The sequence below is a fragment of the Acanthaster planci genome, linkage group LG06 (genome assembly GCF_054643075.1).
Source record: "Acanthaster planci isolate LZ-2023a linkage group LG06, COTS_SCS, whole genome shotgun sequence".
In the NCBI taxonomy this organism is placed as follows: Eukaryota; Metazoa; Echinodermata; class Asteroidea; order Valvatida; family Acanthasteridae; genus Acanthaster; species Acanthaster planci.
The window spans coordinates 10,948,618-10,959,714 of record NC_141782.1 but is presented as its reverse complement, the minus strand read 5'-3'; the positions used below and the strand labels follow the sequence as shown (position 1 = coordinate 10,959,714).

General features: G+C 42.3%; 1 protein-coding gene across 1 annotated transcript; it reads right to left on the bottom strand.

Annotated features, from left to right (window-relative positions):
• Nucleotides 1-4,395: 4,395 nt before the first annotated feature.
• LOC110987836 (uncharacterized) lies at nucleotides 4,396-9,332 on the bottom strand. Its single transcript, XM_022250943.2, has 7 exons — nucleotides 9,156-9,332; nucleotides 7,922-8,061; nucleotides 7,582-7,698; nucleotides 7,187-7,277; nucleotides 6,083-6,224; nucleotides 5,496-5,578; nucleotides 4,396-5,129 (listed from the first exon to the last, which is right to left on the bottom strand). Exons 1-7 carry the CDS (start codon nucleotides 9,186-9,188, stop codon nucleotides 4,956-4,958), a joined length of 780 nt encoding a protein of 259 aa, XP_022106635.1. The 5' UTR covers nucleotides 9,189-9,332; the 3' UTR covers nucleotides 4,396-4,955.
• Between the last annotated feature and the right edge of the window lie 1,765 nt (nucleotides 9,333-11,097).

The window sequence follows — 11,097 nt, the reverse complement described above, 5'->3', positions numbered from 1 at the left end:
AAGCTATAGAGGGATCCCAATACGATGCCTTCAGCGTCGGTCTGCGCACTTCCTCGTTTGAAAACGAGGCTCTATGTGTCAGCTTCAATTCTTAATACGATCAGACGATTGAAAGTCAAGACACAAAATACATAAAGGTATGTTAAATTCAGATTTTTCAGGCTGCAAATTTTTGTGGAAGAGTCTTTCAGGATGACTCGACACTTAAAATCAAAAGGCATACATGAAATACTTTCCTTGTCCTTCTCGAAGCCCAAAGTACCTAAGCATGTAATTTTTCTTTACATTTCCTGCCAGCACAACGCAGGTGTTGAACTGTGTCTGGCTTCTTGATCACAACCTACAGAGCATTAAAGTAGAGGATCACACGGCGAGCTTCTGGAGCCCTCGCACTGCTCGGGGCGCCAGGTGATCGCTCCGAGGTCTCCTGCAGAACGCAGGACATGCGCCCTCTCTATTGCTCAGAAACTGTACGGGTGGGAAACTCAAGAGAGCGCTGTTGATCCTGACAGCACAGCGCGCGCCGCGGCCGTGTGAAGAGTAGAGACCAGCTCTGTGGTGGTACAGCCCCGGACATATATGAATTCTCATCGCAACATGGATTATACTGTCAGGGACACCTTACCTTACGGGTGCACCCCAATAAATAAATTCCCTTTGATGGCAGTGATATATTCCCTTAATTTAAAAATTCTTTTTAAATGCAACTCTTACAGGTGTTCAGGCTGGACAGAAGCATAATGTTCGTCATGTCCTTTTTCATCATTTTCCTTTTAATTTTAGTGGGATGACCAATGAATTTTTGAGAAATTCTCACCCGAAGCAGACCAAAGGAGGACATTTCCCTGCCCAGAGTAGTAGCCATTTTGAAAATGCATCCCTTTGCAAAACGGCTAAATAGTGTCACTTGCGGACCCGATTGCATCCAAATTGCTCCCAATTGGAAGCGCTCAGTTCAGGCCAGAGTTTCAGTGCCATATTTCTTCAATCCCCCAATTCCATGGCTCCAGAACTCTCTAATATAGGATATCTTGAGTGTGTAACTTTTATTAATGGACTCGGCGGACGTACAATGTATTCATGGCCTACTTATGGGAGTGCACCCTTTATTAAGATGCCCTGTTTGCATCAGCCTACGTGCGTCAGGTGCTAAAGTTGACGATTGGGTGCATTGTGTTACTGATAGCGCGTTTGGCATACCCTCACGCTGAGAGGGCAGCCTGTGTTATTCGAATGACATTTGGGCGATTGTTTGGTTAAATGTATTTTGGCTTTGCTTGTAAAATTGAAACGGAGTCTGCAAATCAGTTTTTTTTATCAGTGATAAGAATCCGAAGGTTAACTATTCGCCCTCACGCACCACCATTAGGCCTATAGAAGAATAACCGTCTTTAGTTGTCCAAGCAAACTGGGTGAAGAGCACAAAACGAGTGCAGTGCTGTCTACCGTGTGCTTCTGTGCGGTGAGCATTAACTCTCTGCCCACGTACCCCAGGGTGTCGTATAACTGGTTGAAGTGCAAGACTAGTGGAAGTTTCCTGAAACATGTGTTCATCTGGGCAACATCGTACGGCATTTTAGAGCAGTTGCCAAATACCTTTTGAACACAACAAAATAATTAGAAAGACATTTTCTCCCGTCATATTTCCCTATTTACTTAGGACAGTTAATTAAAGAAAATTCTAAATTCAAAGATAATCTAAGGAGACGCTACACGTCCATCGATATCACCGCATTCACGCTCGCGTTCTTTTATCCAAAGTTGCGTCACTCTAGTGGTTGAGGTGGAATGTGAAGCGAGTGTGCCACCACAGCGCGAGTCCTGAGTCCTGCAGCCACTCACAGACCCAAAATACCTGTCTGGCAGTTAATGTTTGAGATGCTATGGCAAAAATGGCTTCCGATAGACCGATTGCGCCCGCTAAATCACGTGACCTAAAAGTGGGTACGAATGTCATCAAACACGCCGTCCACCAAAAGCGAAGTGTTTTCATAAGTATCATTTAATCAAACGAAGGTGAGTACCGTACTCAGACTTCTGATGCGCTGGGCACTATACCGTAACTTGGTTGTATTATTTGTAAACAACACTCGAAACACACGTTGCTATGGGGTTGATACCCGCTTTAGGTCACGTGATTTAGCGGGTGCAATTCTGATTGCCAGTTAGGCAGTACTTTAACAAGTCACTAAATTTAGTGAATTGGGTCGAGTCGAGTCATTTTAACATTGTGACTCGAGTCGAGTCATTAGGTCAAGAAGTCGAGTCAAGTCACTTTGTGTATTCGAGTCAAGTCGAGTCGAGTCAAGTAGCTCTAGTCATTTGAGTCGCAAATTTATAAACAAAATGCAATAAAATGAACACAACCAGATGTAAGTCCTTTTTTGTATTTTTATTTTCACGTAGACATACTGAAAATAAGCCTGAAAAAAAACAGGTACAAATATAGACAAAAGTAGGCGAAATGTCCATTGTCAAATGGGGTAAATGAACACACAACATAGATCAGGACGTCTCTCTCGCTTAGTACCATGTTAATTGGCCCATTTCTACATATAACTATTATGCAGTCTCAATTGTCAACAACAAAGCTGGCCATAAACAAAATAGTACATTAAACTAGAGTACCAGTTTGGCTTCGTGAGCTGGTATTGTCACCTAGAAGGCAAAGTATGCGAAAACGAAGTTTCAGACACCATAATATTTAAATTCATTGGCAGATCGACACCGCCGCCGCCGCCACCACCACCACGACCAACGAACTTGCAACACCAAGTACACATGTTAATTCCCATGATTTGCTGCATGACTTCAATACGAAAGTCACGGTGGACCGTATGTCGGACTGCAAAACTATGACACGATGACCTCTACACTTAAAGGGTCGTAGCCATCGCGGTCCTCCCCCCATAATTTATTCTGGTCAACAAAATTGAGCTTTGGTGGGTAAATGAATCCAACTTCGTTCACTGAATCCAAAATACATGAACATTAATTGGCCGTCGGCATTTCTCCTGAAGTACTAAATGTAGCGTACCATGGATTTCCATTTTACATGACACGCGGTTGGCGCGTGAACAACGTTACAAAACGGCAACTTGACTCTGGCACGCCCCTTCCCCGCAGAAAATGCCTTCGCTACACTCCTGCACAGTTACTATTTAGATTTAAATGACAAACCTAAGAACTCAGCAGCAAATTTCATATCACTGTAGTGAAATGCAAAGATTAGAAAACGTCATTTTAATGCGTGAATTCCACACTGGAGGAAGTCTGTTGGCAATTCACATAGAGTTAGGCCTATGCGCTGGGAGAATGAACCAGATGCAAATTTCCAATTAACGCCAATAGTAATGATGCGGTTTCTATCGCAATTTCCGTCTTGGAATGATCAAGTGAAATTGTAGGATCAAACAAAGCGATTTGAGCTTCGTATTTCCTTCACCTCCAAACACAGGTGTCAATTAGGGGATCATCAATCTATGATGAAGGAATCTGTCATTATTTTGTACAAATTAACATCTGTCACGTGAGCTGTTCTTCAGACATACTGGCCCGTAAAGAGTGCACCTTTACACGGAGAAAAATCCTTTCACATGACTTTACTTCATCCATTTACTTGCCGAGTTTAGAAATTTTTACCTTAAAACTGTTTAACCTTGGAAATTCAGAAACATTTCACTTCGTGGAAACAAAAATGTTCTGAATAATTCGTTTCTGTGAATTTTGTGCGAAAGACTCACTCAACCATCAGCAGGTGTCAGTTCATGGTTTCAGCAATGAATCTAAGAAAGTCCGGTGCCCAAAGCGCCAACCGAGCGGAGTCAACCTTTACTTGAGAATGCGACCAATCAAATTTCAAGGAAGATGAGATTTATGCAAAGTGTGTTCGATCACTTCTCACCGTCTTCCCCGTGCTTTATTTTCGAGCATAAACACACTTTGCAGTTTGTAGAAATCAATTATCGAATGCCACGGGTTACGAACAGGATCAGTTTTCTGAATGAAGTTGACTTTTCAAAAGCAACTAATTAAATCCAAACACCCATTTCCAGTCTTTCAAATAACTGTTGGAATGAGGAATAGACTGATACACGTTATTTCCTCAAACTTATTTTCGTTCTGAAAATTACTAAATGTGCTTTTATGACCACTGCAGTGCAATGTTCAAGTACTAAAAGATTCCAACAATTTCGTAACAGTTGAGTGCAACAAACTTTTTTCAATCTGACCACTTCAATGTGAATTTGTTCAGGGAATATCATGGTTTTATGCACGATCGGTTGGACGCACACACATTATTGTAATTGTCTAGAATTCAATACAATTGGCTCAGCCTTCAACAATCTGACATCTCCATTCTACACGTATGTCTAAGAAATGAGACAACTCCACTTTATGTAAATATACACAACTCTTCATTTTATTTATAAAAAAATTAGAAATGAAGACAACATTTTCCTTAACAATCCTGGATAAACGTGTTCCTCTGTGTCAAATTTAGCGAGGCTTTGAATGTGTGCGGCTAAACATACAAAAAAAAATTGATACTGACATAAGAAAACAATAAATACAAAGCTCAGAACACCCGGGCAGATTTTTCTGAATTCAATTTGTCGGCGACCGGTATGAATTGATCCTCCGAGTGTGACAATTTAGGAGCTCTAGCAAATTCCTGATCAAAGACTTGTCAGTTCGCAGTATTAGTAAGGAATGATGGATTTCATTGGGAATGTTTTCCATTTCCAACAAGATGATGCAATTCATTGCAATCCTTTCATCCTAACCCACATCTTTCACCAATCCACCATGGGGTTCTTAAGGTTTTTGCAGGATTGAGGCAGCACAGGCAAGGAGCTATTCCTTGTCCTTAAATAGCACCATACTGTGAGTAGACACAGTCCGAGTCAACCCTCTGTCTACCCAAACAAAAATCCAACCTAGAATCAGGATTGTCATCTCGGTCTGGCTCTTGTGTGTGGAGATGCCACTCTGACGTCATCACTGCTCATTGGGTACGGAACACCAAACTGTTTGCAGGTTCGTCGGAGTGCCTTCTCGTATTCCTTGTTCAGCTTGGCCGACTGCTGCAGGGCGTATTTCAGGTCCTCAATTTCATCAAAGAAGCCCTGGGAAAAAACACAATATGATGTGTAGAGAATCTTTTTGTACTGTGCATAACTGCATTTAGCCCCTACCATCCCAAATCAAACGAAATCCAGTGACAATGATGGACCCAGGATCGCAAAATACCACCCACCAGTGCTTTACATGTGGGCTTATCCAAATTTGTTCAACAACCTCAATATCATTTAAAAAAATCAACGCCAGGAAAGAACCAGGTATCCTTTTGCCAGAGAAGTTTCATAGTGAAGTATCGTTTGTTTGAAGTGACCATTTATTGAAAATTACTAAGCTACTCAAGGGAAGGTCTGACATTTCTTATTGCTTTTGAAGTTTTTTTCTCTGTTAGTGGTCAGAATTAGTTTTGTTACCTCATCCAGCCCCTGTAACTCCTTCTTGAGTCTCTTCTTGTCCTTAGCCAGCTGGTCTCTTTCTTTCTTCAAACGTTGGAACTCTGACAACAGAACCACAGACATTTGGACTTCATTTGCATTTTATAGAACAAAGCTAACAATTTTTATTGAAAAAACATCAAATAAATTAACAACGTGCTCTAATGAAACGTGGAAGGTCAAGGAAAGGTATAAGTGCACTTTTTACACGTCTGATGCTTTAAAGAAGCCGCAGCAATATTCATCTGCAGCAAACATGCGCATACACAGCGCATAATTAAACACTTATTATTATAATTACTAAATCCAGTTTGGTTTTGGCATATTGGCATTGATGACACACTGGTTTGGTCTACAGATGGAGACATGCATACAGTCATACTACAAATGTACTTGATTTCACATTTGCAAAGGGTCTGTGCACCATCATGGATGTGGCCAGCAGGCTTCATTTTACAATCACAATTTTACACTCACAATTTTACACAGCTCAATAGTGGCACACCGTACTGTTCAGGACAACAAAGGTGTAAAGGAGCAATGTTCATACAAAAGCACACACTGACCTTGGGAATTTGTGAAAGGCGAGGCACTATGTGAGCGGCTCCCAGCCCGCCTCCTGCGACCATTAGGGGTCAGTGACCTCTCCAAACGATGAACTTGCTCTCTGGAGCGATGCAGCTGATTTTCCAAATCTTGAATTCTAAGCTGCCCCCCAAAAATAGAAAATTGCAGGGCAAAACACATCAGCCAAATCGCTTATCATATAGACAAACTTGAATGGCCACATTGATTAGTTGATTTTCAAATCAATTTAACCACACTTTGATTTTGGGAGAAGGGATAGGTACAGACATCTGGTCACCTCTCCAGCCGCTCTGAGGACTGGCAAGAATAATGTTAAACAGTTTCAGCTTCAGCTCAAATTCTACACCCCCCCCCATTAAAAAATGAAGAAAGGGATAAGGCAAAAAATACAGAAATGAAGCCGAAGTTGCCAGACGTTATTGACAGACTCAGCCACAAGAAGCCGCTCAGAGAGCATGTCAGCTGCCAAGGCAAGCACTGGACTTTTTTGTTCCATTGGCCAGTCTCTAATTTTGAGTAGCTTTAAATTGAATGCTGAATCAAATGGATGAAGTTTAATTGGTGTCATGAAGAGTGTGAAGTGGGCGTGATGACTACTGAATGAAAACTGCTGCTGTAGTGCTTGTATTTGCTTTCAGAACACTGGGTGTGATGCAAACATGGCCTTGGACGACACCAAGAGGTATCGGTGCTTGCATTTTTGCTGGGGGTGGACCAGCAGTTTGTACCCAGTTTGATGGGGCGAGCAGATAATTTAATCCCAGGTGAAACCTTGGCTTTAAGCTTGGTCCAGTTACAGCAGCCATATTTCCGTCTTGCTTGTAAATCCTATCCATGGCAAGTATGCCAGAGTTCAGTTTAATTTCCCTTGAACTTCATTGATCTCAAGAGTAATCGTAAGACCTTTGTTGTGCTGTTCATCTGTTGGATTTAGCAGGCTACTCACTAAGCTGATGGCGTCTGCCATTACATTCAGCAAAGTCCAGAGAGAAAAGTCAATGAGGTTAGGCAAAAAGGCGTGGTAAGAAATTGGGTCACTGATCTTTGTTTCCCTAATAAAATTGGTGATTAGTTTGGCTTACGTTTAACGCTGCAATAGTCTCTGTGTGGGTAGTGTTGGTCTTCAACTCTTTCTCGTAGCGTTTCATTAGCTTGTTGTGCATCGACAGTAACCTGAATATCGAGAGAGGCGTTTTGAAGAAAGGTTTATTGGAAAGCTCTCAGTATTCACGTACCATACAAATAGATCAGGGATTCTGGAAAGCTGAGTAAGTCTTGTAAATTAAACCCCATTTACCTCCACAAATCTTTCAAAATCGGCGAGGTTTGGGAGAAGTCTGTCAGACCAAATAAAGCACCCACTATGACTTCAAAAGAGATTTGAAGCCCCCTGGACAAAAACATCTGATGAAAACAGCCTTGGGTTCCTACAAAAAGGCCCATTTTGGAACATTTCAGGAAGGTCGAAAAATCTCACCTGTCAGCCCTCTTTTGTTCGTCAGTGTTGTCTTGCTTGTTGCTTCTTGTGTTTGGCTTTACATGTAGGTGCCTTGCGTAGGGTCTGTAGCCTGACGGATCAGTCTGTACGCTGACACTGAAAAACATGCCAAGAGGAGGCAGCTTTTCAACCAAGCAGTGGTGTAACTGTGGCTAAGTATCCAGGAGGGGACGCACCCGGGGGGCACACACATTTTTTTCAAGGGGGCACCACAAGAGAATAAACTGCAGCTACACGGCTAGATAAACAGAGATTATTCACAGATTGCAAATGGGGGAGGGGGAGCTGGGGGGGGGGGGCACAGGCATCCACTGCTCACCTTCGATAGTGGGCGTGCTCTCTGAGCAGCTCCTCATGGCTCAGTCTCTCATTAACATCTCGCAGCTTCAGTTCCAGTTCTCCATTACGCCTTTTCAGTTTCTTCAATTTTTTTATCATCTTTTCATTCTCAGCAGACAACTGCAAATGGGGACAAAACAGAAACTGTTTTAAAGTGGTGGCATTCACTGCCGCAGCAGTAACTTCCAGTCTTAATGCTCATGACATCCGGAATTTTCACAGTTTTCATTGTCATTAGACATTCCAGCTGGAGTTACCCAAGCAAAGTTAGTCACAACTCACATAAAACAAAATGACCATGATTACTTGTGTCCTTAAACTACGACTCTACATGTCATGGTTTTTAACATTTGCCTATGATCTGGCAAATGTCTGAGGAGCCCTGCCTATCCCTAGGACACATGTAGGCAGAGGCCAGTCCGGGGTTTGTTGACCGCTCCCATGTGACAGCACGGCAGATGATGAACCCTCGAGGTCTACCGGCAGGAGGAGCCCCATATCATGGTTCTTGACTATGTGGTAGGGTTTATTCAAATTTTAAAAACCGACTGCTCCATACCCATGTGTCAGAGTTTTAATCTACATGTAGTTAGGCCTAGTATGTAGAGTCAAACAAAACTAAACTCAGGTTGGGGCAACCATGCCTACTGTCATGACTGTGCCCATGCCCAACCCAATCCTAGTCCAGCTTGGACACCAGTCTTTAAGCATTTACATGTACGACTCAACTAACATGGTCATGGGCTCTGACGATCGATGAAGTGCCGAACATTAGGGGAAGAGTTCCATATACGGATGCCAGTAATTCTTCCCTACAGCGACTTAATAGCCACAACTAGGTCCAAGGAAAATTCAATTTAGGAACTTTTCAGACCGGCATCATAGCACAGGGTGTCAATTAAAAAAACACTAACCATGCTGAACCCAACAAGGCCAATTATGCAGGATTTTAATGGTCCCTAGGGGGTTAGGGTAAATGACCATGTGGCGTTCCTATGTGAAACTCTTTCTGTCCCTAGACCCAATCTGAATTGGCCCTAGACATGCCAGAGTTTGTGCTCGGCTAGGCATGACTCCTTCCTCCATGGAATATGCTAATTGCTAGGCAAGCTGTAGGGGCCTAAACATGCTATAACTCCCCCCCAACTCCATGCTAAAATGCAGGTAATCAATCTTCTTCGACCATCAAGGCAGAAATGCAGTACAATTCATACCATAAAGCAGTGATGGACAGGGGGAATGTCCATATTGCGCGCTGAAAGGCTAAGGCAACGAACAAATCCAAGTTACATGTAGCTTTTCTCCACAAACGGATCTGAGCATCTCACAAATTGAAAAGTTCCGCTGAATTCCTCGCCGCTAGTCTGGTACTCTGGCCAAGTCTAATGGTTTATGTACAAAAAAATAACAGAAACTGAACCCATCTAACTGCGGCACTCTGGGAGATAGAGGGCGCATAACTTGATTGCAGACGGTTGCACCGTAGACATAAAATTTCGGGAAAGGCGAATTTAAAAAAAAAAAAAAAAATCGTGGCTGCCCACCCATAAAACTTAAACGAAAACGGTGATCTTCTGGCCATAATCTTGAATTTCCAGAGAAAAAAAAAAACGGAGCTAACCTCTTCCCGAGAGTCAACAAGCGGCGCTATTAAATGGACTGTTTTTGCACGGTTTTCTATGGGCCTGCATTTGGTGTAGTGCAACCTGCACTAATTCAAGCTCCGTCACGGTAGAAAACAGTGTGAAATCAACTAAGTTCGGAGCCCCATTACGCATTGCAGGCACTTAACCTAAGTCCCTGAGTCCTCTCAAACAAAAACAATGTGTTGTTTGGGCCTTCAGATTTTATTCTGTTTCAAATTTGAGTAGGTTGACAAATTAAATTTTAATTTTCCGCCCAAAACAAACTCACTCCTAAAAAGTTAACTCCCCCCAAGTCTGTCGGCAGCCATTTTTCAAATGAAATCCCTCGACTTTTTGGGCTCTTCTGACGATTTTTCAAAAACATTTTTGTCTGCTCACCCCAAGATGGGAGCCCTTGAATCTAGGGTGTTGATTCTGTGCCATGCTTACACCGTGAATCCCACAATTAATTTCTTGGCCCACAGAAACTGCAGGAGTACATTTTAAGAGCATCTTCCTGTGAAAAAATCAGGAACGCGCCGATCCTTGAATAGTGAAATCCCAAAAGGACACTGCATGAAAATTACAATTCTTTTTCCTCGACTCATGATATATTTCTATTGAATAATTACACTTAAAATTTTTTCAAAGACCGAGTAAGTTTTCTTGAGGAAAAAGGCATTCAGCAAGCGTCACGTTTAAAAGTAGGCATACACCAAGTGATTTGATCCTCAGAACCTACATAAATTAGGTGAATGTAAAAAAGGAATATTTTCATTTCAATTTTATTTTGTCTTCCGACGCTGCTTTCATGTAGCATTTTCATGTTATCCTAAAAATGAAAGTTACCGGCCTAAAAAACAAAGCATATCGCCACGGTAGGGCCACTTGTATTATTTGGGCTGAAAGTTTGCATGGGTGATCCTAAATTCTTAGATGGAATATGCAAAATGTAACGAGTACTGAAGCTTTGAATGAGAACTTGGATGTCAACGACACTAGGTCCTACTCTCTGGTATGTGGGGAAGCCGTCATTTAAACATCTAAGAAATCAACACTGATAAGATCGTCTCCACTTTCAGCAACAAGGCCACCCGTACTGTGTATCCTAGTGCGCGCAAGAGGAGGGGGTGGGAATTTTTATAAGAAAAGATTCCACATTTTTATCCGAAATTGGTAATCCCCAAAGAAAGATGGTAATATGTGAGGCTACCGGAGCTTTCAATGGCAACTATCTCATCACAGCCCCGAAGAACAAATCATATGAAATACTGGAACACTTTCCGCTGTTTGATTCCAAGAAGGCTGCAGTCACTTCCCCCGGGTCTTCCTTATTACTCTAACAATTTTTTGCAGACTAGACAAAATGGCCAACCACAAACGTACGTCTGTCCAGTAAATGTCGAAACCAAATGCTTCCCTCCGTAACAACTGTCCGTACCCCAGCAAAGGAAAAAGGAGAACAAAAGAAAACAATGAAAAAAATAAACATGCAACAGCTTGGAGAAAATTTGCTCTGGAAAAAGCCCCC

Coding starts and splice junctions, on each gene's coding strand:
- LOC110987836 (XM_022250943.2), bottom strand. CDS start 9,188: ATGGACATTCCCCCTGTCCATCACTGCTTTATG. Junction 8,062..9,155: donor CTGTCCATCACTGCTTTATG/GTATGAATTGTA, acceptor CCCCATTTGCAG/TTGTCTGCTGAGAATGAAAA. Junction 7,699..7,921: donor GAGCACGCCCACTATCGAAG/GTGAGCAGTGGA, acceptor CATGTTTTTCAG/TGTCAGCGTACAGACTGATC.